The sequence below is a fragment of the Brienomyrus brachyistius genome, unplaced genomic scaffold, assembly GCF_023856365.1.
Source record: "Brienomyrus brachyistius isolate T26 unplaced genomic scaffold, BBRACH_0.4 scaffold34, whole genome shotgun sequence".
Classification (NCBI taxonomy): domain Eukaryota; kingdom Metazoa; phylum Chordata; class Actinopteri; order Osteoglossiformes; family Mormyridae; genus Brienomyrus; species Brienomyrus brachyistius.
The window spans coordinates 3,975,779-4,001,159 of NW_026042309.1; the positions used below are offsets into that span (position 1 = coordinate 3,975,779).

Genomic DNA, 25,381 nt, shown 5'->3' on the forward strand with positions numbered 1-25,381 from the left:
AATACTGGGATGATTTTAGCAGAGGTTCTGAAATGGCGAAGCTGACACACTTTGACAGGCATCATATCATAGTTTCACACCAACAGGAGGATAATCTAAACATCATTTTCTTTGTCTGCCTAAGACTTTTGCACAGTTCTGTACATTTCAGAGTAAAAAGGATTATAAAGGTTAAAAAGCAGAGATTTTACCTTTTTGCCAGGAAAACCAGCAACACGTCACAGTGACACTGAGGAGTTTCTATGAACATAAAACCCTGGATAGAGGGACTCAGTGAATGAGGAGGTGAATCTGTGCAGGAGGGTCAGTCCATCAGAGGAGACTCTGTAGAAGGACAGAGCACCAGCCCCCCAGTCCAGATACACTCCTACTCTGCGGGAGCCTGAGGGCTCTATGGGTATGAGAGTCTGTTTATTATTGTGCAGGACAGAGTATCTGTCAGTATAACAGCACAGACACCATGACTTGTCATTGTCTCCAAGCCAACAGTCCCTCCTTCCTTCCCTCCCGATCCCTTTATAAGTGACTCCTATCCAGGCTGCACCTCCATCCCACTCAGCCTCCCAGTAACAGCGGCCAGTCAGACTCTCTCTGCACAGAACTTGTTCCCAGCAGTCAAATCTCTCTGGATGATCAGGATATGGCTGCACTGCCCCCCCATGTCACCTTCCTGTTCCCCCCTGACAGAGACAGGAGTCTGTGTGCTGTGTTGGGGTCCAGCGTCAGCTGGCAGGAGTCTGTAGGCAGGAGGAAGAATTATTAATCCCATCATGCCGCCTGTACTTTATGTTTCTGTACGATATAAAAACAGCACAGCTTCCCCTAACGAAGCGGGAACTGAAGTTTATGAAACAAAGTGGGCGCGCGACGGCTGCGGGAAGAGCCGCCAAAATGGGGCGCGAGCTAAACTAACAGCTTAATTAATTTAATTAAAAAATTACAAAGCAGCGACATTCCTCAGACATATTAATTACAAGCATATTTACCACAAAACGGCACCAGAGATCAATACTAAAGTCAGTGTCTTTCCTTCTAACCGCTAATTAAGGCGCATGCGGCTCGAAAATGGCCATCAATAACAGAATATTTAAGTAATATTATTACATGTTTAAAGTGATATTTAATAAACATTTGGACCTGGATTCTGATATAAACGATGATTGCAGCACAGATCGTGCATCATAAAAAACAGGAAGGTTCTCATTAATTAAGAAAAATATTGCTCTGAAAAACGGGATTATTATCTCATTAATTCGGAAAAACAGAATTCATTTTTCCCAGATGAATGCAATACGCTTCCATAGAGAACCGCTTACCGCGCGCGTGACTGTAGATGCTGCGCCGCTGCCGCGAGGCGTGAGCCCCGCATCTCGCGCACGCACGCGGCCGCTCTAATCTGTTAACATGGGCGCCGAAATTAAATTTGATATTTTCTGCCGCACATCCAATAAGTCCCGGGTGCAAAATTCTTTTAGCGCCGTGGATCAGGAGAACTTTTTAATATTCATGAGCGAAGCCCTACATGATTCGCTGGCTGATTATTATTTATGAGAGGGGCACTACCTAGTTCACCAGTTAACATCGACTTGTGCTGCTTGTTTCTTCTACCTAAAGCAGGGGTGTCCAAATCCAGTCCTGGGGGGCCGGTGCCCTGTGTAGCAAAGTTTTTTCCCTGTTCCACCATAAATAATTCAGCTCAAGAGCTGTGTGGTTATTAGCACAAGGAGATGAATCAGGCGTGTTAAATGAGGGAAACCCAAAAATGTGCAGGACTCTGACCCTCCAGGACTGGATTTGGGCTCCCCTGGTTTAAGGGATTCAGTGACCAATCAGTAATATTTTCTCATGAATATTAAGGAATGTTCCAGAACCACCCCGTGAAAATGCAAATTCACTCACTGCCTACAGCTGCCTCCTTAGGACAATACTAACGAATCTCACACAGAAAACACATACACTCACGGCATCCGCAAAAAGAACAAATGCAAAGGATTCTTTTTTTGTGAAATTAAACATGTATAACTAATTCAGAATATTTTTAACCTTCCTACACTCCCACACAAACACAAAGATAATACAAGCAGCAATAAAACATTTGTAAAAAATATTTTTAAAAACGATTAAATGAATTGATAGTGCTTTTGGTGATGATTTTGATTTTTTGTTTCGCGTTTGGATGTTGTCTAAAATGACATGAAACTAACCTAAACACAAACATGGAAATTCATCCACACACAGTGCAAAAAGCCACACTCATCACAACAATTATGTGAATACAACCATAACATAGTATTCATGGTATTATTAATAAAAACATGCAAACACACTTACATTTCTGTAAGCCTGGTCTGGTCCTGCACTCTCCACCGTAATCCACACTATAGGAGAAGCAGAATGACATAGTACTGCTGTATCCATGTATTTATTGGTGCCTCTTCTTCACATACATGCATAAGTATCTGTAGCATGTCAGACACACACTCTGTACTCACTTCAGCTTCTCCAGTTTACAGCTGGGATCCTCCAGTACAGCAGAGAGCAGCTTCACTCTTGAGTCTCCTGGGTGATTGTAGCTCAGGTCCAGCTCTCTCAGGTGTGAGGGGTTTGACCTCAGAGCTGAAGCCAGGGAAGAACAGCCTTCTTCTGTGACTCTACAGCCTGACAGCCTGCAAAGAGACAGCCAAATACTCCCCAGTAAATAAGATCACCTCACCATTACAAGCATTACTTTTAAACAAAAGTGACTCCTGAATAAATATTTCAATAATCACGCAAAATTAACATCTTTTGAACATTTTATAAGAACCTATACTTCTCAGAACAAGAACCAGATCCAGTTGATATAGAATCATTTAAAAATAATCTAGACTTACCCATATTAACCAATGAAACAGCAGATGCCCTTGATGCCAGAGGTGGTGATTTCAGGTCCAGAGAGTACAAATCCAGACCAAGATTTTGTTTCAACAAACCAGTTGAATATAAAGAGTCACAATCACAGAGAACTCAACTGGTTTGTTGAAACAAAATCTTGGTCTGGATTTGTACTCCCTACACCTGAAATCTCCACCTCTGCTTGATGCACCATTAACATCAGAAGAACTCCATAAGGTCCTCAACCAAATGCCTAACAACCAATCGCCAGACCGGATGGTTACTCTGCAGAAATCTATACACATTTTTGGGACATATTTTCTCCACTCTTCAATAGACTGGTAAGTGAAATTAAACATGCATCACAAATCCCATCAAATATGAGCGCAGTGACCATTACAGTGTCATTGAGACCTGATAAACACCCAACACAACCCTCCAGTTACCGGCCATTACAGTGTTATTGAGACCTGATAAAGACCTAACACAACCCTCCAGTTACCCGCCATTACAGTGTTATTGAGACCTGACATAGACCTGTAAGGACATAAAACTTATAGGTCCTGCAGGCCCCAAATCTGATCAGCCTGCATCAGTCTATTTCAGAGCTCCGCTGGCCCAGGCAAGACTGGACACAACTCTTCAAACCACCCCTTTTAAGGAATGCAAAGGCCTGCCGGCTCCTGAGAGACTGGATAGGAATAATTGGAGCAACACAGAAAAAGCAAGACCTTTCACCCCCTGGAGTGGACGGAGTTCCACAGTCAATCCACAGAACAACAGCTGTCAGCCTCCAGACACAGACACCTTTTTCACTATAAACAGGATACCTCACCACACATAGATGTTAGGGACAAATACACACATGTTTGGTCTCGTTTGAATGGGCATGAGATGGCGAATATTATACTCTCAGATTTATTTCCCCAAGGGAAATATAGATAATTTGGCTAAATCTACAAAAATGAGAGAGCCTCCCACATGGTAGAACAAGGGAATTATAACCGCCCCCTAAAGTGATCTGAATGGCTGGGGACTTGAGAACCAAGGTCAGAAATGGCCCTAAAATTAACTATTGACCGAAATTGGTCAGTCTTCAGAGACATGCCATCACCTGGGTTGGATACTTAAGGAAGGGCCTCAGAAGAAGTCGGGGAGTCACTCTGTAATCAGAGCTCCCACAGAGAACTGGGCGAAAGTCCATCTGTAGTCAGATGCTTTCCACAGAACTTTGTGCACTCTCAGCTGAGGAATGTGATTGTTTAATATTGTATTTGTCAAATTGTATTTACAAGTATGTGGCCACATGTCAATAATTGTATATTGTAGTATGTTTAATAAATGTTGTTTCGATTACTTTATGACTGTCTGATTTGCTAACTTCTTTATAAACTTTCCAGATTGGACTTCTATCCTTATTAGGACAAAAGTGGTAAATACTATCTTGCAGCCTCTGGGTTAAATCCCCTTTATCCGGGTTCCAAACTCGACTGCCCAAGTTAAGTTAGGTGGATACCAAAACTACACCTCTGGAGTTCGCACACGCTCAGTTACGGGCCGACTTAACCTCTGAGGTCAACACATGCTGATGAAAGGTACCGGTCTACCCTCTGAGGGGCGTACACACTATGTTCCTAGGCACCGGGCATAGTCCCTGAGACGTTCACATGGTAAGACAATGGGCGGCATCGGCGGAGTGCCTGAGACGAGCCAAAAGTAAACCTCGTACAAACTACCGCAATAGAAAGTGCGCCTTCACAGCCGCTGAGGTTGACACATGTTATGATTTGGGCTGCCCCCGGCTGAGCCTCTGAGGTGGACGTACGTGTGGTTCGGGTGAACATCGGCTTAATCTCCGAGGCACCCACATGCTCAGTAATTGGCAGACACTGAGCCTTTGGGGAATTATATAGGTCGAGGGACCCGAATAATCAGAGGCTGACATTGTCTTAAATGGTGGCGATTTCCGTACCTTTAGGACAAACCCTATGGAACAAGCCCACGGATCGCCCTGTCGGCCGAGGCGAATCTGGCGGACTCCTTCGTCAGGGGTAAAACTAGAGTTGGTAATCTAAAAGACAGTCCAGAAGTAATCTGAACAACATAAACGTCATGACTACAATATACTGAAATAAGGTCATTAATAAAATGGAGTCAGATGTGTGTCTAAAAGAATATTTTGTATATTAAAAAGGGTAAGTAATTCCCAGGAGCGCTTGGAAGGACCGACACGCATTCACAGCCTTCGGCTGCGCCATTGGATTCCGCCATTGGGCCAGTGGGCGGCTCCCTACAGACCCAACACAACCCTCCAGTTACCCGCCACTCTCACTAATGAATACAGACTTGAAAATCATTACAAAAGCTCTCGCCACTCAGTTACAGACAGTCATTCCTACTATAATCCATCCTGATCAGACAGATTTCATCAAGACCAGACATGCCTCAGACAACATCTATAGATTATTTAATTTAGTCAATACTGCTCAGCATACCCATACTAAACCCATGATTACATCATTAGATGCAGAAACAGCATCTGACAGTCAGTTGGACATTCCTCTTTAATACATTGCATAGATTTGGCTTCGGAGAGTCGTTCACCCACTGGGTTAAAATACTGTACAGCTCAGCCAAAGCTGCAGTGTCACAGATGGGATGACATCACCTGCATTCACACTCCGACGGGGAAGACGGCCTGCATGCCCACTCTCTCCTTCACTGTTTGCCATCTTCATAGAAACAATTGTGGCAGCAATACGACAGAACAGTGAAATAAATGGAATTCATACTAATAACAACACAAAATTAGTCTCTATGCAGATGATATCTTGCTGTTTTTATGAAACCCTCAATATATGAAATTTAAATTTCATTAATACCTTTTCAAATCTATCAAACTACACAATAAACTGGAAAAAACCCGATAATATTCTCACTGTCTGAAGATGCCTGGGATTCAGCCGATCAGGATGGTCCATTTCACACTGGAAATATCCGGTACTTGGGTATCTACATCTCCTACAGGCTGTCTGACTTGGTTACCCTCAACTACACCCCCTTATTCAAAACAATAGATGAGTCTCCCACTTGAATCAATAAAAATAAAATTACTCGTCCAGAATAATTTCAGAAAAATTCTTTCAAACTCATTAATGTCACATTTTTGCTGGAAAAACAAAAACACAAAATCAAACATTCCACATTACAGAAAAGTAAATCTCAAGGTGGATTACAAGCTCATTTTTCTTAATTACTTCTTAGCAAAACAAAACTGCTTTAACAACACAGTGCTGCCATTTCCACAGCACTGACAGCCCAGTGGAAAGCCATTAAAATCACTAACTGTACTCTCAGACCCTGCAAATACACGCCAATCTGGAATAATCTGGACTTCCTACTTCACAATATCACCATTCACTATCACTCACGGGGACAGAAAGGGATTACACATCTCCACCTCCTTTTCAGTAACAGTCATTTCATGACATTCAAAGACTTAATCCATAAATGCGAGTTGAGAATATGCAATTTTTCTAATATTTACTAACTGAATCTAGCATCAGAACCAAAATGGACCTCACACATAATACACTGAATCCTCCTCAGATGAGACAACATTCTGCAACTTAAAAATAAAAAGAAACCTCTAGAATATATAATCCTCCATCTGCGACAGACACATTGATATTTCTACCAAAAATTAACTGGAATAAGGACCTTATCTTTTCCCCCAGCTCTGATTTCTGGATGGACGTCTGCAACAACATATTCACAGTGACAAATACTGGCCTTCAGTTCAGTACAAAGTAATTCACATAAAACATGTGACTCAATATAAAAAGTAGTCAGTACTGATACCTGCTCACAGTGCACCATGGGTGTCACAGATAATGATCTGCATGCTCTGTGGGCCTGTATACCTGCTCACAATGTACAATGGGTGTCACAGATAATTATCTGCATGCTCTGTGGGCCTGTATACCTGCTCACAATGTACAATGGGTGTCACAGATAATTATCTGCATGCTCTGTGGACCTGTATACCTGCTCACAATGTACAATGGGTGTCACAGATAATTATCTGCATGCTCTGTGGGCCTGTATACCTGCTCACAGTGTACAAGGGGTGTCACAGATAATTTTCTGCATGCTCTGTGGGCCTGTATACCTGCTCACAGTGCACCATGGGTGTCAAAGATAATTATCTGCATGCTCTGTGGGCCTGTATACCTGCTCACAGTGCACAATGGGTGTCACAGGTAATTATCTGCATGCTCTGTGGGCCTGTATACCTGCTCACAGTGCACCATGGGTGTCAAAGATAATTATCTGCATGCTCTGTGGGCCTGTATACCTGCTCACAGTGCACCATGGGTGTCAAAGATAATTATCTGCATGCTCTGTGGGCCTGTATACCTGCTCACAGTGCACCATGGGTGTCAAAGATAATTATCTGCATGCTCTGTGGGCCTGTATACCTGCTCACAGTGTACAATGGGTGTCACAGGTAATTATCTGCATGCTCTGTTGGCCTGTATACCTGCTCACAGTGTACAAGGGGTGTCACAGATAATTATCTGCATGCTCTGTTTACCTGTGTACCTGCTCACAGTGCACCATGGGTGTCACAGATAATTATCTGCATGCTCTGTGGGCCTGTATACCTGCTCACAGTGCACCATGGGTGTCAAAGATAATTATCTGCATGCTCTGTGGGCCTGTATACCTGCTCACAGTGCACCGTGGGTGTCACAGATAATTATCTGCATGCTCTATGGGCCTGTATACCTGCTCACAATGTACAATGGGTGTCACAGATAATTATCTGCATGCTCTGTGGGCCTGTATACCTGCTCACAGTGTACAAGGGGTGTCACAGATAATTTTCTGCATGCTCTGTGGGCCTGTATACCTGCTCACAGTGCACAATGGGTGTCACAGGTAATTATCTGCATGCTCTGTGGGCCTGTATACCTGCTCACAGTGCACCATGGGTGTCAAAGATAATTATCTGCATGCTCTGTGGGCCTGTATACCTGCTCACAGTGCACAATGGGTGTCACGGGTAACTATCTGCATACTCTGTGGGCCTGTATACCTGCTCACAGTGCACCATGGGTGTCAAAGATAATTATCTGCATGCTCTGTGGGCCTGTATACCTGCTCACAGTGCACCATGGGTGTCACAGATAATTATCTACATGCTCTGTTGGCCTGTATACCTGCTCACAGTGTACAAGGGGTGTCACAGATAATTATCTGCATGCTCTGTTGGCCTGTATACCTGCTCACAGTGCACCATGGGTGTCACAGATAATTATCTGCATGCTCTGTTGGCCTGTATACCTGCTCACAGTGTACAATGGGTGTCACAGATAATTATCTGCATGCTCTGTTGGCCTGTATACCTGCTCACAGTGCACCATGGGTGTCACAGATAATTATCTGCATGCTCTGTTGGCCTGTATACCTGTTCACAGTGTACAATGGGTGTCGCAGATAATTATCTGCATGCTCTGTTGGCCTGTATACCTGCTCACAGTGCACCATGGGTGTCACAGATAATTATCTGCATGCTCTGTTGGCCTGTATACCTGCTCACAGTGTACAATGGGTGTCGCAGATAATTATCTGCATGCTCTGTTGGCCTGTATACCTGCTCACAGTGCACCATGGGTGTCAAAGATAATTATCTGCATGCTCTGTTGGCCTGTATATCTGCTCACAGTGCACCATGGGTGTCACAGGTAATTACTGTATGTTCTCTATAGGTGAAAGATCTGGACTGCAGACAGGCCAATTCAGCACCCAGGCTCTTCTCCGACGAAGCCATGTGGTTGTAATAGCTGCAGTATGTGGTTTTGCATTGTCCTGCTGAAATACACAAGGCCTTCCCTGAAACAGACGTCCTCTGGAGGGAAGCATGTGTTGCTCTAAAACCTTTATATACCTTTCAGCATTCATAGTTCCTTCCAAAATATGCAAGCTGCCCATACCGTATGCACTTATGCACCCCCATACCATCAGAGATGCTGGCTTTTGAACTGAACGCTGATAACACGCTGGAAGGTCTCCCTCCTCTTTATCCCGGAGGACACGTCGCCCTTCATTACCAACAAGAATGTCACATTTGGACTCTGACCACAGAACACTTTCCCACTTTGAAACAGTCCATTTCAAATGAGTCTTGGCCCACAGGACACGACGGCGCTTCTGGACCATGTTCAGATATGGCTTCCTTTTTGCATGATAGAGCTTTAGCTGGCATCTGCAGATGGCACGGCGAATTGTGTTTACCGACTGTGCTTTCTGGAAGTATTCCTGGGCCCATTTAGTAATGTCATTGACACAATCATGCCGATGAGTGACGCAGAGTCGTCTGAGGGCCCGAAGACCACGGGCATCCAATACAGGTCTTCGGCCTTTGAACATTTGTAATATCATCTATGTTCTGTTGTGAATAAAATATAGGCTCATGTGATTTGAAAGTGTTTTATTTGTTAATTCATTCAAGGTGGCATGGTGGTGCAGTGGTTAGCACTGTTGCCTCACACCTCTGGGACCTGGGTTCAAGTCTCCGCCTGGGTCACATGTGTGTGGAGTTTGCATGTTCTCCCCATGTCGTCGTGGGGTTTCCTCCGGGTACTCCGGTTTCCCCCACAGTCCAAAAACATGCTGAGGCTAATTGGAGTTGCTAAATTGCCCGACTGGTATGTGAATGTGCCCTGCGATGGGCTGGTCCCACATCCTGGGTTGTTCCCTGCCTATTGCTTCCGGGATAGGCTCCGGACCCCCTGAGACCCAGTAGGATAAGCGGTTTGGAAAATGGATGGATGGATGTATGTTTGCAGCAAACTATTTTGTGGATAAAAGCTACCTCAACATCCACCGCTCCCTTACTTTTTTGCTGTTATTTTTATTAATTATTATTATTATTATTTGATTCATGTATTGTATGTTTCAGTCATTACAGATATGTATGTGTATATATGGACATTCATATCTATGTATTAATATATACTGCTAAAAAATTGAAGGAACACTTTTTAATCAGAGTATAGCATCAAGTCTGTTAAACTTCTGGGATATTGATCATGTCAGTTAAGTAGCGGAGGGGGTTGTTAATCAGTTTCAGCCGCTTTAGTGTTAATGAAATTATCAACAGGTGAACTAGAGGGGCAACAATGAGACGACCCCCAAAGCAGGAATGGTTTAACAGGTGGGGGCCACTGGCATTTTTCCCTCCTCATCTTTTCTGACAGTTTTTTCACTAGTTTTGCATTTAGCGACGGTCAGTGTCACTACTGGTAGCATGAGGCGATACCTGGACCCTACAGAGGTTGCACAGGTAGTCCAACTCCTCCAGGATGGCACATCAATACGTGCCATTGCCAGAAGGTTTGCTGTGTCTCCCAGCACAGTCTAAAGGGCATGGAGGAGATTCCAGGAGACAGGCAGTTATTCAAGGAGAGCTGAACAGGGCTGTAGAAGGTCCTTAACCCATCAGCAGGACCGGTATCTGCTCCTTTGTGCAAGGAGGAAGAGGATGAACACTGCTGGAGCCCTACAAAATGACCTCCAGCAGGCCACTGGTGTGAATGTCTCTCAGCAAACAATCAGAAACAGACATCATAAGGGTGCCCTGAGGACCCAATGTCCTCTAGTGGACCCTGTGCTCACTGCCCAGCACCATGGAGCTCGATTGGCATTTGCCATAGATTACCAGAATTTGCAGGTCTGCTACTGGTGCCCTGTGCTTTTCACAGATGAGAGCAGGTTCACCCTCAGCACATGTGACAGACGTTAAAGGGTCTGGAGAAGCCATGGAGAACGTTATGCTGCCTGCAGCATTGTTCAGCATGACCGGTTTGGTGGTGGGTCAGTGATGGTCTGGGGAGGCATATCCATGGAGGGACGCACAGTCCTCTACCGGCTAGACAACGGCACCTTGACTGCCATTAGGTATCAGGATGAAATCCTTGAACCCATTGTCAGACCCTATGCTGGTGCGGTGGGTCCTGGGTTCCTCCTGGTGCACGACAATGCCCGGCCTCATGTGGCAAGAGCATGTAGGCAGTTCCTGGAGGATGAAGGAATTGATACCATTGACTGCCCCTCACGGACATTATGTTTCGTCCATTCGATGCCACCAGGTTGCACCTCAGACTGTCCAGAAGCTCAGTGATACCCTGGTCCAGATGTGAGAGGAGATCCCCCAGGACACCATCCATGGTCTCATTAGGACCATGCCCCGACATTGTCAGGCATGCATACAACCACGTGGGGACCATACAAACTACTGAGTATGATTCTGAGTTACTGTAATGAAATTTCAACAAAATGGACTAGTCTGCCACATCATTTTTCACTTTGATTTTCGGGGTGTCTTTGAATTCAGCCCTCTGTAGGTTGATAATTTCATTTCCATCAAACGATGTGGCATCCTTTCGTTCCTAACACATTACCCAGTCTACATCAGTATAGATATCCAGCATGATTTTTTTTTCCCCATTGATATCTGATGTGTTTTCAAAGTGTTCCTTTAATTTTTTTGAGGAGTGTATATGTGTGATAATTTTTTATTTACTAATTTCTTTTTGACAATTACGGCTCCAATCATCCACAATCATCATATATAAATAGAATCCTTCGTTTTTTACTTTTTTGCATTTATCTCCTTTTCTTTTCCTCTCCCCTCTACGACTCCTCACATTAAATACTGACTTCATTCGCCCCCCCATTCCTGCCACTTCAACTAGCCTCTACTTTGGGGTAGTGGTTCTTTTCACCTGTGCCTCTGGGTGGGGCAGGTCACCTAGTGCACTGGGGGTGGGGTGTCGCAGACACTCTCACAGACAGATACCCTGTCACAGACACTCTCACAGACACATACACTGTCACAGACAATCTCACACACGCGTACCCTGTCACAGACACTCTCACACACAAGTATCCTGCCTCAGACACTCTCACATACACGTACCCTGCCACAGACACTGTCACACACAGGTACCCTGTCACAGACACTCTCACACACACGTACCCTGCCTCAGACACTCTCACACACACGTACCCTGCCTCAGACACTCTCACACACACGTATCCTGCCACAGACACTCACACACATATCCTGTCACAGACACTCTCACACACACGTACCCTGCCACAGACACTCTCACACACACGTACCCTGCCTCAGACACTCTCACACACGCGTACCCTGCCACAGACACTCTCACACACACGTATCCTGCCACAGACACTCTCACACACGCGTACCCTGCCTCAGACACTCTCACACACACGTACCCTGCCACAGACACTCTCACACACACGTACCCTGCCACAGACACTCTCACACACACGTACCCTGTCACAGACACTCTCACACACGTACCCTGTCACAGACACTCTCACACACACGTACCCTGCCACAGACACTCTCACACACACGTACCCTGCCACAGACACTCTCACACACACGTATCCTGCCACAGACACTCTCACACACGCGTACCCTGTCACAGACACTCTCACACACGCGTACCCTGCCGCAGACACTCTCACACACGCGTATCCTGCCGCAGACACTCTCACACACACGTACCCTGCCGCAGACACTCTCACACACACGTATCCTGCCGCAGACACTCACACACATATCCTGTCGCAGACACTCTCACACACGCGTACCCTGCCGCAGACACTCTCACACACGCGTACCCTGCCGCAGACACTCTCACACACGCGTACCCTGCCGCAGACACTCTCACACACGCGTACCCTGCCGCAGACACTCTCACACACGCGTACCCTGCCGCAGACACTCTCACACACATGTACCCTGTCACAGACACTCTCACACACATACCCTGCCAGACACTCTCACACACACGTACCCTGCCACAGACACTCTCACACACGCGTACCCTGCCACAGACACTCTCACACACACGTACCCTGCCAGACACTCTCACACACACATACCCTGCCACAGACACTCTCACACACACGTACCCTGTCACAGACACTCTCACACACACGTACCCTGCCAGACACTCTCATACACACGTACCCTGCCAGACACTCTCACACACACGTACCCTGCCAGACACTCTCACACACACATACCCTGCCACAGACACTCTCACACACACGTACCCTGCCACAGACACTCTCATACACATGTACCCTGCCACAGACACTCTCATACACATGTACCCTGTCACAGACACTCTCACACACATACCCTGCCAGACACTCTCACACACACATACCCTGCCAGACACTCTCACACACACGTACCCTGCCACAGACACTCTCACACATGCGTACCCTGCCACAGACACTCTCACACACACATACCCTGCCAGACACTCTCACACACACATACCCTGCCACAGACACTCTCACACACACATACCCTGCCACAGACACTCTCACACACACGTACCCTGCCACAGACACTCTCACACACGCGTACCCTGCCACAGACACTCTCACACACACATACCCTGCCAGACACTCTCACACACACATACCCTGCCACAGACACTCTCACACACACGTACCCTGTCACAGACACTCTCAAACACACGTACCCTGCCGCAGACACTCACACACACGCGTACCCGGTCACAGACACTCTCAAACACACATACCCTGCCAGACACTCTCACATACATGTATCCTGCCGCAGACAAACGGCAAATGACAAATGGGACCAAACTGTTTGTCCGTTATAAGCGAAATTCCATTGTATGTGAGTCCGCTATATGCGATGCTTTTTCTGCAGGTTCTTAAAGGCGCACGGCCAGCGGACCTTGTCTGTTACAGATGATATTCCGTTATAAGCGAGTTCGTTATAATGGGATTATACTGCACCTCCAACTCCACCTAGCAGACATACCTATGAGGGGATTGAGGTATGGATTGATTCTGATCGTGTTTGGACTAAACACCCCGGGATTCAAATACATCGTCCACCGTGATTCACCCACATTATTGTAGTGTCACAGGTGAACTGCACAAACATGTTTTTTCACTGATCACTTATATAACTTGTTTCTCACAGAAAGAGCTAGAACACCTATCTTGCCTTTCCCAGCGGAAAGGGAGGCTTATCTTTTCTCTCCCAGGGGGAAAGGGAAAGCCTTGCCCAAAATGCTTCATAACCACAAGCGCAAACAGCCTCACCTGGACAGGAATTGGAGAATAAAGAGCATATTCCCTGAGGAAGGGGGTGAGCCTGGCCAGCTCGCCCCCTCCCCGCACGAGTACCACTCCAGATTTAGCATAAAGGAAGGGGGAGAGCTCAGCACTGACCGGAGATCAGCCGTGGGATAGAGCGCGCATCGCCCGGCACTTCTCAGGAATCACGTGTTGGTCTCCTGCCAGGACTGAAAGGGGCTCCCCAGTCCGTGTGTGAAGGTGGGTGATTATAGCACGTCCGAGTGTAGATGGCTTGTGGCTACTTTTTCATTTTATTAATTAGTGGGATTACCTATCATCCATCCATCCATCCATTTTCCAAACCACTTATCCTACTGGGTCGCGGGGGGTACGGAGCCTATCCCGGAAGCAATGGGCACGAGGCAGGGAACAACCCAGGATGGGGGGCCAGCCCATCGCAGGGCACACTCACACACCATGCACTCACACACGCATTCCTATGGGCAATTTAGCAAGTCCAATTAGCCTCAGCATGTTTTTGGACTGTGGGGGGAAACCGGAGTACCCGGAGGAAACCCCACGACGACATGGGGAGAACATGCAATCTCCATACACATGTGACCCAGGCGAAGACTCAAACCCGGGTCCCAGAGGTGTGAGGTAACAGTGCTAACCACTGCACCACCATGCTGCCCCCGATTACCTATCAATGCTTATGAAATATATCATAATTTTGTGTATATTTTAAGAAATATTTCTGAACGGACCAAAGCGAACCTGATTGTTCCTTCGACATCCCTATATCCCCCTCTCACATTAAAACAATATTCTAGGTGGGGTCTTACCAAGGAATTGTATAATCTTAGCATCACCTCATTTAAATTAAACTCCACACACCTAGAGATGTAACCCAACATCCTATTGGCCTTTTTAATTGCTTCCCCACACTGGTGAGAGTGGGACATGGAAGCATCAACATACACACCGAGGTCTTTCTCATAATCAGCTACCTTTATTTCAGAGGAACCCATAAAAAATCTGTACTTTATATTTCTGCTCCCTGCATGGATTACCTTACATTTATCTACATTAAATTTGATCTGCCAGGTATCAGCCCAGTCGCTAATTAAATCAAGATCCCGTTGTAGCCTCTCCGCTGCTAGATCAGTATTTGCTACATCATCCACCTTGGTGTTGTCTGCAAATTTAACTTGTTTACTGTATGTATTGGTGTCAATATCATTAATGTAAAATAGGAACAATAGTGGTCCTAAAATTGAACCCTGCGGTACCCCACTATGAACGCAGGCCCACTGTGACATTGTGCCTCTAATAACTACCTGCTGCTTCCTGTCTGTTAACCAGTTTTCAATCCAAGATGCTACAGTTCCTAAAATCCCTGCAGCTTTGAGCTTAAGCAAGAGCTGTTTGAGGGGGACAACATCAAAGGTCTTCTGCAAATGTAAGTACTTTTTGTGACCAAGTTCTATTTTTGCTTCCTCAAAGAACTCAAGTAGATTAGTTAAACAGGATCAACTTCTCCTAAATCCAGGTTGGCTACCCCTCAGAATGTTATTTGTATCCAGGTTATTTGTATCCATAACATTTCCAGTTATGCAAGTTAAAGTAATTAGCCTATAGTTTACTGGATTACATCTATCCCCTTTTTTGAATATGGGTGTTATATTAGCATACTTCCAATCATAAGGTACCACACGTGCAAATAAGGATTTCGGAAACAGTAAAGTTAAAGGTTGGCTAATAATAACCCTCATCTATTTTAAAACTATAGGTAAGATGCCATCAGGACCCTGTGATTTATTTATTTTGAGCTTAGCTAGGTTTTGTACCACATCAGCCTCAGTTATACATACAGTCCCTCCACAATTATTGGCACCCCTTTGTACAAGGGGTAAGAAAAAATCCACCTTCTGGTGAAGTTGCTTCATCTCACACGGAAAAAAATGAGAAAAATCCAACCTTTACTTAAAATCAATTTATTTGAAGGAAAATCAAATCCTTCATCAATAAATAATTATTTTTAACAAAAACACATGAGCCACGATTATTGGCAGCCCTGCAAATTATAGTGAACACTGTGACGCCCGCTCCGTCCGCTCCTCGTGTGTGCCACGCCCCTAATTACCCACGTGTGATTCCCTGATTGTGCCCAGTCGCGTCATGTTCTTTTCTGATTAGTTCCCTGTATTTAAGTCTCTGTTGTACACTAACCCGTTGTCTGTCATTGACGTTACCTGCCGTTTGTCCCTGCCTGCGTTTCCGTCCTGCCCTATTCCCAATTAAACCCTCGTTTGCCCCGTTTACCGCCTTCCTGCCTGGTCCTTCCTGCCCACCTGCCTTACCCGAATTTACGTAGCGTGACAAACACAATGTAACTGAAGCATGTTTCCCATGTAAATTATACATATTTGAGTTGATTGAAGTGAATAGGAACCTTCAAGCTGTAATCCATGACTTCCTGAGTAACTGGGGTACAAACATGAGGAGACACAGAGCCCAAATTCCCTTAGTCATCCATGAACATGGGAAAGATAAGAGACACACAGACCAAATGAGGGAGAAGTGTGCTGACCTTCATAAGTCAGGGAATGGGTATTAAAAAATAGCTACTCGCCTTAAAATGCCCATTTCTACTGTTAGGGCAATAATTAAAAAGTGGACATCAACTGGAACTGTTAGAAACCTGCCTGAAAGAGGACCCAAGTTTATTTTGCCCCCACATACAGTGAGGATGATCGTAAGAGAGACAAAAAATCCCCAAGGATGACTGTTAGTCAATTACCAGACAAAGTAAAATCTTGGGGTTACCACGTCTCCAAAAAACCATCAGATGCCCCCTTCATGCTAACAGACGTTTTGAAAGTTATGACAGAAAGAAGCTTTTTCTGTCAGTTACTTAAAATGTTAGAGCCAGGAGTTTGCAAAACATTATACAACTTTGACTGGAATGAAATTCAATGATCAGATGAAACAAAAATGGAGCTTTTGGGCAATAAACATTCAAGGTGGGTTTGGCGTAAAAAGAAGGATGGTTATAATGAAATGAACCTTATCCCAGCTGTAAGATATGGTGGAGGTTCTGTGATGTTGTGGAGCTGATTTTCCTCCAAAAACCCTGGAAACCTCGTTAGGGTACATGGCACTATGGGGTCCATGAAATACCAGGACATTTTATATCAAAATTTGGCTGCTGCTGCCAGGAAACAAAAACTGGGCCTTCATTGGATCTTCCAGCAGGACGGTGATCCTAAGCACATGTCCAAATCAACATTAAAATGGTCAGCTGACCGCAGAATCAAGCTTCTGCCATGGCCACCTCAGTCCCCTGACCTGAACCCCACTGAAAACCTGTGGGCTGAGCTGAAGAGGAGAGTGCACAAGAGAGGGCCGAGGACCCTGGGTGATCTGGAGAGATTTTGTAAAGAGGAATGGTCTCAGATGCCCTGCTCTGTGTTCTCCAACCTTATAAAATGTTATAGGAGACTCAGTGCTGTTATACTGGCAAAGGGAGGCTGTACAGAGTATTAAAAGCAGGGCTGCCAATAATCGTGGCCCATGTGTTTTTGTTGAAAATAATTATTTCTTGATGAAGGATTTGTTTTTCTTTGAATCAATTTATTTCAATGAAAGGTTGGATTTTTCTCATTTTTTTTCAGTGTGAGATGAAGCTGCTTCGCCAAAAGGTGGATTTTTTTCTAACCCTTTTTACAAATCTTTACAAGGGGGGCAATAATTGTGGAGGGACTGTATATTGTTTATATAGGACACTGTATTTGTACTAAATGGTGGTAAGTTAATCATGTCCTCTACTGTCAACACCCGTGTAAAATAATCATTAAACTCATTTACTATATCAATTTTCATTTTCAATTATAAGGCCGTTACTATCCTGCAGATGAGTGATATCAGCTTTTAGAGCTCTTTTGGAGTTAAAATATTGGAAGAAACTTTTAATGTCATCCTTAACCTCCAATGCAGTCTTACTTTCGACATTCCACTTACTGTAGCGAATCTAATGTTATTTTTTAAGTCAACCCCTAGACTTAGATACTCCTGCTTTATTTTGAAATCATTCGTTATTTTCTACCTTAGTATTTCCAGCGTACAGTGTGAAATACCCAGTAATACTCACCTCACTACCCCCAGTTTACAGTGTGGAATACCCAGTCAGACTGACCTCAGTATCTCCAGGTTGCAGTGTAAGTCCCCCAGTCCAGCAGAGAGCAGCTTCACTCCTGAGTCCTGCAGGTCATTGTCACTCAGGTCCAGCTCTCTCAGGGGTGAGGAGTTTGATCTGAGAGCTGAAGCCAGTGCCTCACAGCATTTCTCTGTGAGTTCACACCGGCCCACCCTTATAAAGATTAAACACTTTTAAATCCACTTTTTACACTGCAGCACTGTATTCAAATGAGGAGGATAAGGGTCATGACATAATGGATTTTCAGAAAACAATTAAATTATTTAAAATAATTTTAACAATCATTCCGATTCTGTTTGGTGTCCATTATTTTTTTGTCCATAACACGTTAAAGTCAGCATGTTTATCTGTAACAGTGCTGTTAACTTTGCTAACCAACACAAATGTTTTGCATGCATTATATGTGTCACGCCCAGCTCGTGTGATCCTCGTGTGCCTCATTAACCACGTCTGCTGCCCCGATTCTGACCAGCTGTTTCCTGTTATTTCGGCTTGTCTTGTGTATTTCAGTCCGTGTTCAGGTCTGTTTCCCTAGATCTGTCATTGATGTTGTGAGCCGTGTTTCCTCGTCTGCCCTTAATAAACCCCGTTTGCTCGTCTTCACGGCTCCACTGCCCTGTCTGCCTGCTCCTCCGCTCAGCGGACATCACAATATGGTTGAATGGATGTTTCCTGCTTCCCTGCTTAATTATTTCTAGCATGGATCGAGGGCTGATAAGATTGTGGGATATAAGGACGTAGGAGAAGAAAACAGAAGCTGTTTGTGTTTGTTTATTATGTAACTGCTGAAAGGCATTGTGGGTTTTCTTGCTGTCCAGTTACTTTTGTGTAAAATGCATATTCTGTACTCACTGCAGCTTCTCCAGTTTACAGCTGAGATCCTCCAGTACAGCAGAGAGTAGCTTCACTCCTGAATCTCCTGGGTGATTGTAGCTCAGATCCAGCTCTCTCAGGTGTGAGGGGTTTAACTTCAGAGCTGAAGCCAGGGAAGAACAGCCTTATTCTGTGACTCTACAGCCTGACAGCCTGCAGAGAAAGACAGAAACTCCCCAGTAAATAATATCACCTCACCATTATAATTATTAAATAAATGTGATGCTCTAATAAATAATTCAAGAATTACAGTTTAGTGTCTAAGACAAGGCAGGACCCCTCCTCTCTTTCCCTTAGCTAATTGCTCACTATCTCCTCTTTATAGTGTGGAATACACAGTAATACTGACCTCAGTATCTAAAGCGTACAGTGTGGAATACCCAATATTACTGACCTCAGTATCTCCAATTTGTGGTTTGGAATACCCAGCAATACTGGCCTCAGTATTCCCAGTTTACAGTGTGGAATATCCAGTAATACTGGCCTCAGTATCTCCAGTTTGCGGTGTGGAATACCCAGCAATACTGGCCTCAGTATCTCCAGTTTACAGTGTGGAATATCCAGTAATACTGGCCTCAGTATCCCCAGTTTACAGTGTGGAATATCCAGTAAAACTGTCCTCAGTATCTCTAGTTTACAGTGTGGAATACCCAGTAATACTGACCTCAGTATCTCCAGTTTACAGTGTAAATCCCCCAGTGCAGCAGAGAGCAGCTTCACTCCTGAATCTCCTGGGTGATTGTAGCTCAGATCCAGCTCTCTCAGGTGTGAGGGGTTTAACTTCAGAGCTGAAGCCAGGGAAGAACAGCCTTCTTCTGTGACTATACAGCCTGACAGCCTGCAGAGAAAGACAGAAACTCCCCAGTAAATAATATCACCTCACCATTATAATTATTAAATAAATGTGATGCTCTAATAAATAATTCAAGAATTACAGTTTAGTGTCTAAGACAAGGCAGGACCCCTCCTCTCTTTCCCTTAGCTAATTGCTCACTATCTCCTCTTTATAGTGTGGAATACACAGTAATACTGACCTCAGTATCTAAAGCGTACAGTGTGGAATACCCAATATTACTGACCTCAGTATCTCCAGTTTGTGGTTTGGAATACCCAGCAATACTGGCCTCAGTATCCCCAGTTTACAGTGTGGAATATCCAGTAATACTGGCCTCAGTATCTCCAGTTTGCGGTGTGGAATACCCAGCAATACTGGCCTCAGTATCTCCAGTTTACAGTGTGGAATATCCAGTAATACTGGCCTCAGTATCCCCAGTTTACAGTGTGGAATATCCAGTAATACTGGCATCAGTATCCCCAGTTTACGGTGTGGAATATCCAGTAATACTGGCCTCAGTATCTCCAGTTTACAGTGTGGAATATCCAGTAATACTGGCCTCAGTATCTCCAGTTTACAGTGTGGAATATCCAGTAATACTGGCCTCAGTATCTCCAGTTTACAGTGTGGAATATCCAGTAATACTGGCCTCAGTATCTCCAGTTTGCGGTGTGGAATACCCCACAATACTGGCCTCAGTATCCTCAGTTTACAGTGTGAAATATCCAGTAATACTGGCCTCAGTATCTCTAGTTTACAGTGTGGAATACCCAGTAATACTGACCTCAGTATCTCCAGTTTACAGTGTAAGTCCCCCAGTCCAGCAGAGAGCAGCTTCACTCCTGAGTCCTGCAGGTCATTGTCACTCAGGTCCAGCTCTCTCAGGGGTGAGGAGTTTGATCTGAGAGCTGAAGACAGCACTTCACAGTGTTTATCTATGAGATCACAGCTGTTCAGCCTGAAACAGAAAACACTTTAAGACACAGACATATACACATCCTACACATTAGTAAAATACAAAGCATTACAATAAGCATTTGTTTTCAGTATAATTAGCAGCACAGCTTACACTTCAAAATGAATTATAGTCTGCAGAGTGTTCTGTGCGTCCTGACAATCTGCTGCAGTCACATGATCACTAATTGTGAGTCAGTGCACCTTTGCTCAAAACTAGAGGTAAAAACATTAAGTACAAGCTATAGGAATAGATAGGAACACATCAACAGCAAGATGGACGTGAACCTCCCATAACAGTCAGACCAGTGCTTCCAGTGCAGTCCTTAGCCATCTTTCTGCCAGGTGTCCCTACACTCGACACGTATCACTGAAAGGAGGAGATGTGAACATTCCCAGCAGCTAATGCAGCAGCAACTGGCACTTGGATTCCTGATCCCATGAGTAAAATCCTTTTTCTCCCTGTATTGTTATACCTGGGAACATGTCAAATCACCAATTACGTCTGGGTGATATGACGATATTATCAGTAATGAGTGTAATAAGACAAGTATCCCGGTGTCGATATCTGACCGTGAATAACCGGCGATTATCGTCTTTGCTGAGGAAACGCGCTTAGGCTACATACAAAGCAAGATAACAGAAGGATTCATGATTTGCTTTCAGTTCAGCTTTCTAGCCAAAGATTCTGAAGCAGTTAAAAAGAAACATTGCACAGAATTTCACAAGCATTGTCCATTGCAGTAACCATGCGTTCGCCATTCTTGTAAGTTCAGTATTGTCACATCACAAACTTCTATCTCTGAGTCAGCAGCCAGAATGTCAGTCATTCAAGTGCAGCTTTCTGGTGGGAATTTTGAGCTTCCCAACTCAGTTTTTCGTATCTTAGTCTCAGGCACGGCTTTAAGTGTGTCCCTGACCCCGCCAGGGCTGTGATTAGGATTGGTTGCTAACTGTTTAATAAAGGTGGTTAAAAGTAAACTCTCTCTCTCATCTATCTATCTGAATCAATCAATCATTATTCATATAGCGCATTTTAGCCACAGCGTTTTTAAAGAATTTTGCAAACATTTAAAAAGAAGAAAAAGAAATTCAAATAAGCTCAGAATAAATAACAATAAGCGCAAAAGAAATAAAAATAGAGTAAAAATGTTTAAAAAAAATAAAATTAAAAACCATCATAAAGGACTTTAAATACCCATGTCCTCTTTAAGGGCACCTCCTCAAAGGGGCCTCTAGCCCCTATGTCTTCTGGGGGAAGTGACCGCACCCCCGCCCCCCCACAATTACTGATATTAATAAAAGCATAAAATAATAAAACTGATTATCATAGGGGGGCGGCATGGTGCTGCAGTGGTTAGCATTGTTGCCTCACACCGCTGGGACCCGGGTTCGAGTCTCCGCCTGGGTCACATGTGTGTGGAGTTTGCATGTTCTCCCCATGTCGTCGTGGGGTTTTCTCCGGGTACTCCGGTTTCCCCCCACAGTCCAAAGACATGCCGAGGCTAATTGGACTTGCTAAATTGCCCGTAGGTGTGCATGCGTGAGTGAATGGTGTGTGAGTGTGCCCTGCGATGGGCTGGCCCCCCATCCTGGGTTGTTCCCTGCCTCGTGCCCATTGCTTCCGGGATAGGCTCCGGACCCCCCGCGACCCAGTAGGACAAGCGGTTTGGAAAATGGATGGATGGATGGTTGGATGATTATCATAGATTATTATATGCTTTTTCAGCCTAGTTTTGAAAGTACTGAGACATTCAGTAGCTCTCAGGTTTTCTAGGAGAGAGTTCCAGAGTTTGGGCCCATAGTGACTAAAAGCTGCCCCCTCCCTCCCCAGCCGGGTTTTAGGAATAATCAGTAAATTACTACCGGATGATCTGACTGATCTGCCTGGGACATACCTTACAGTCATGTTACTGAGGGAGGACAGAGCTAAACCACGTAAATATTTACAAATTAGCAAATGAACTTTAAAATCAATCCTAGAAGACAGAGGAAGCCAGTGCAGGGATGTGAGAGCAGGTGTGATCGTCGTAGATGTGATCCCCGTGACTGGTGCGTGTTAACACTCCGCCAGCGGCATTCTGGGCCCGTTGTAGATGTGATCCCTGTGACTGGTGCGTGTTAACACTCCGCCAGCGGCATTCTGGGCCCGTTGTAGATGTGATCCCTGTGACTGGTGCGTGTTAACACTCCGCCAGCGGCATTCTGGGCCCGTTGTAGATGTGATCCCTGTGACTGGTGCGTGTTAACACTCCGCTAACGGCATTCTGGGCCCGTTGTAGATGTGATCCCTCTGACTGGTGCGTGTTAACACTCCGCCAGCGGCATCCTGGGCCCGTTGTAGATGTGATCCCTGTGACTGGTGCGTGTTAACACTCCGCTAACGGCATTCTGGGCCCGTTGTAGATGTGGTCCCTGTGACCGGTGCGTGTTAACACTCCGCCAGCGGCATCCTGGGCCCGTTGTAGATGTGATCCCTGTGACTGGTGCGTGTTAACACTCCGCTAACGGCATTCTGGGCCCGTTGTAGATGTGATCCCTCTGACTGGTGCGTGTTAACACTCCGCCAGCGGCATCCTGGGCCCGTTGTAGATGTGATCCCTGTGACTGGTGCGTGTTAACACTCCGCCAGCGGCATCCTGGGCCCGTTGTAGATGTGATCCCTGTGACTGGTGCGTGTTAACACTCCGCCAGCGGCATTCTGGGCCCGTTGTAGATGTGATCCCTGTGACTGGTGCGTGTTAACACTCCGCCAGCGGCATTCTGGGCCCGTTGTAGATGTGATCCCTGTGACTGGTGCGTGTTAACACTCCGCCTGCGGCACTCTGGGCCCGTTGTAGATGTGATCCCTGTGACTGGTGCGTGTTAACACTCCGCCAGCGGCATTCTGGGCCTGTTGTAGATGTGATCCCTGTGACCGGTGCGTGTTAACACTCCGCCAGCGGCATTCTGGGCCCGTTGTAGATGTGATCCCTGTGACCGGTGCGTGTTAACACTCCGCCAGCGGCATTCTGGGCCCGTTGTAGATGTGATCCCTCTGACTGGTGCGTGTTAACACTCCGCCAGCGGCATCCTGGGCCCGTTGTAGATGTGATCCCTGTGACTGGTGCGTGTTAACACTCCGCTAACGGCATTCTGGGCCCGTTGTAGATGTGATCCCTCTGACTGGTGCGTGTTAACACTCCGCCAGCGGCATCCTGGGCCCGTTGTAGATGTGATCCCTGTGACTGGTGCGTGTTAACACTCCGCCAGCGGCATCCTGGGCCCGTTGTAGATGTGATCCCTGTGACTGGTGCGTGTTAACACTCCGCCAGCGGCATTCTGGGCCCGTTGTAGATGTGATCCCTGTGACTGGTGCGTGTTAACACTCCGCCAGCGGCATTCTGGGCCTGTTGTAGATGTGATCCCTGTGACCGGTGCGTGTTAACACTCCGCCAGCGGCATCCTGGGCCCGTTGTAGATGTGATCCCTGTGACTGGTGCGTGTTAACACTCCGCCAGCGGCATTCTGGGCCCGTTGTAGATGTGATCCCTGTGACTGGTGCGTGTTAACACTCCGCCAGCGGCATTCTGGGCCTGTTGTAGATGTGATCCCTGTGACCGGTGCGTGTTAACACTCCGCCAGCGGCATTCTGGGCCCGTTGTAGATGTGATCCCTGTGACCGGTGCGTGTTAACACTCCGCCAGCGGCATTCTGGGCCCGTTGTAGATGTGATCCCTGTGACCGGTGCGTGTTAACACTCCGCCAGCGGCATTCTGGGCCCGTTGTAGATGTGATCCCTCTGACTGGTGCGTGTTAACACTCCGCCAGCGGCATCCTGGGCCCGTTGTAGATGTGATCCCTGTGACCGGTGCGTGTTAACACTCCGCCAGCGGCATTCTGGGCCCGTTGCAGATGTGATCCCTGTGACTGGTGCGTGTTAACACTCCGCCAGCGGCATTCTGGGCCCGTTGTAGATGTGATCCCTGTGACTGGTGCGTGTTAACACTCCGCCAGCGGCATTCTGGGCCCGTTGTAGATGTGATCCCTGTGACCGGTGCGTGTTAACACTCCACCAGCGGCATTCTGGGCCCGTTGTAGATGTGATCCCTGTGACTGGTGCGTGTTAACACTCCACCAGCGGCATTCTGGGCCCGTTGTAGATGTGATCCCTGTGACCGGTGCGTGTTAACACTCCGCCAGCGGCATTCTGGGCCCGTTGCAGATGTGATCCCTGTGACTGGTGCGTGTTAACACTCCGCCGGTGGCATTCTGGGCTCGTTGTAGATGTGATCCCTGTGCCTGGTGCGTGTTAACACTCCGCCAGCGGCATTCTGGGGGCGTTGTAGATGTGATCCCTGTGACTGGTGCGTGTTAACACTCCGCCAGCGGCATTCTGGGCCCGTTGTAGATGTGATCCCTGTGACTGGTGCGTGTTAACACTCCGCCAGCGGCATTCTGGGGGCGTTGTA

General features: G+C 46.1%; 2 protein-coding genes and 1 long non-coding RNA gene across 7 annotated transcripts in view; 1 reads left to right on the forward strand and 2 right to left on the reverse strand.

The window, feature by feature from the left end:
• LOC125721584 (NACHT, LRR and PYD domains-containing protein 12-like) overlaps window positions 1–25,381 on the forward strand; it is a 499,105-nt gene that overhangs the window by 406,287 nt on the left and 67,437 nt on the right. The gene's annotated exons all lie outside the window — the stretch shown is intronic.
• On the reverse strand, window positions 667–9,591 carry LOC125721618 (uncharacterized). 2 transcript variants are annotated; one of them, XR_007385851.1, is made up of 8 exons: window positions 8,162–9,591; window positions 7,542–7,913; window positions 7,108–7,355; window positions 6,984–7,045; window positions 5,543–6,797; window positions 2,493–2,666; window positions 2,332–2,378; window positions 667–737 (listed from the first exon to the last, which is right to left on the reverse strand). It is a non-coding gene; the product is annotated as an uncharacterized LOC125721618 (long non-coding RNA). The 2 variants fall into 2 exon arrangements; XR_007385852.1 differs by lacking the exons at window positions 6,984–7,045; window positions 7,108–7,355 and having other exon boundaries at window positions 5,543–6,859; window positions 7,604–7,913.
• Window positions 10,705–25,381, reverse strand: part of LOC125721592 (NACHT, LRR and PYD domains-containing protein 12-like) — a 35,153-nt gene continuing 20,476 nt past the window's right edge. Inside the window, exons 6-10 of one of the 4 annotated variants that reach the window (XM_048997557.1) lie at window positions 20,761–20,934; window positions 19,907–19,979; window positions 19,121–19,221; window positions 18,248–18,421; window positions 10,705–10,957 (exon numbers count right to left, since the gene is read on the reverse strand). In XM_048997557.1, coding sequence (XP_048853514.1) covers window positions 10,930–10,957; window positions 18,248–18,421; window positions 19,121–19,221; window positions 19,907–19,979; window positions 20,761–20,934 — 550 coding nt within the window. In that variant the 3' untranslated portion in view covers window positions 10,705–10,929. Of the gene's footprint in view, window positions 10,958–17,712; window positions 18,422–19,120; window positions 19,295–19,805; window positions 19,980–20,760; window positions 20,935–25,381 lie in introns of those variants that run through there. The other 3 variants (XR_007385842.1, XM_048997559.1, XM_048997558.1) reach the window with 3 other exon arrangements.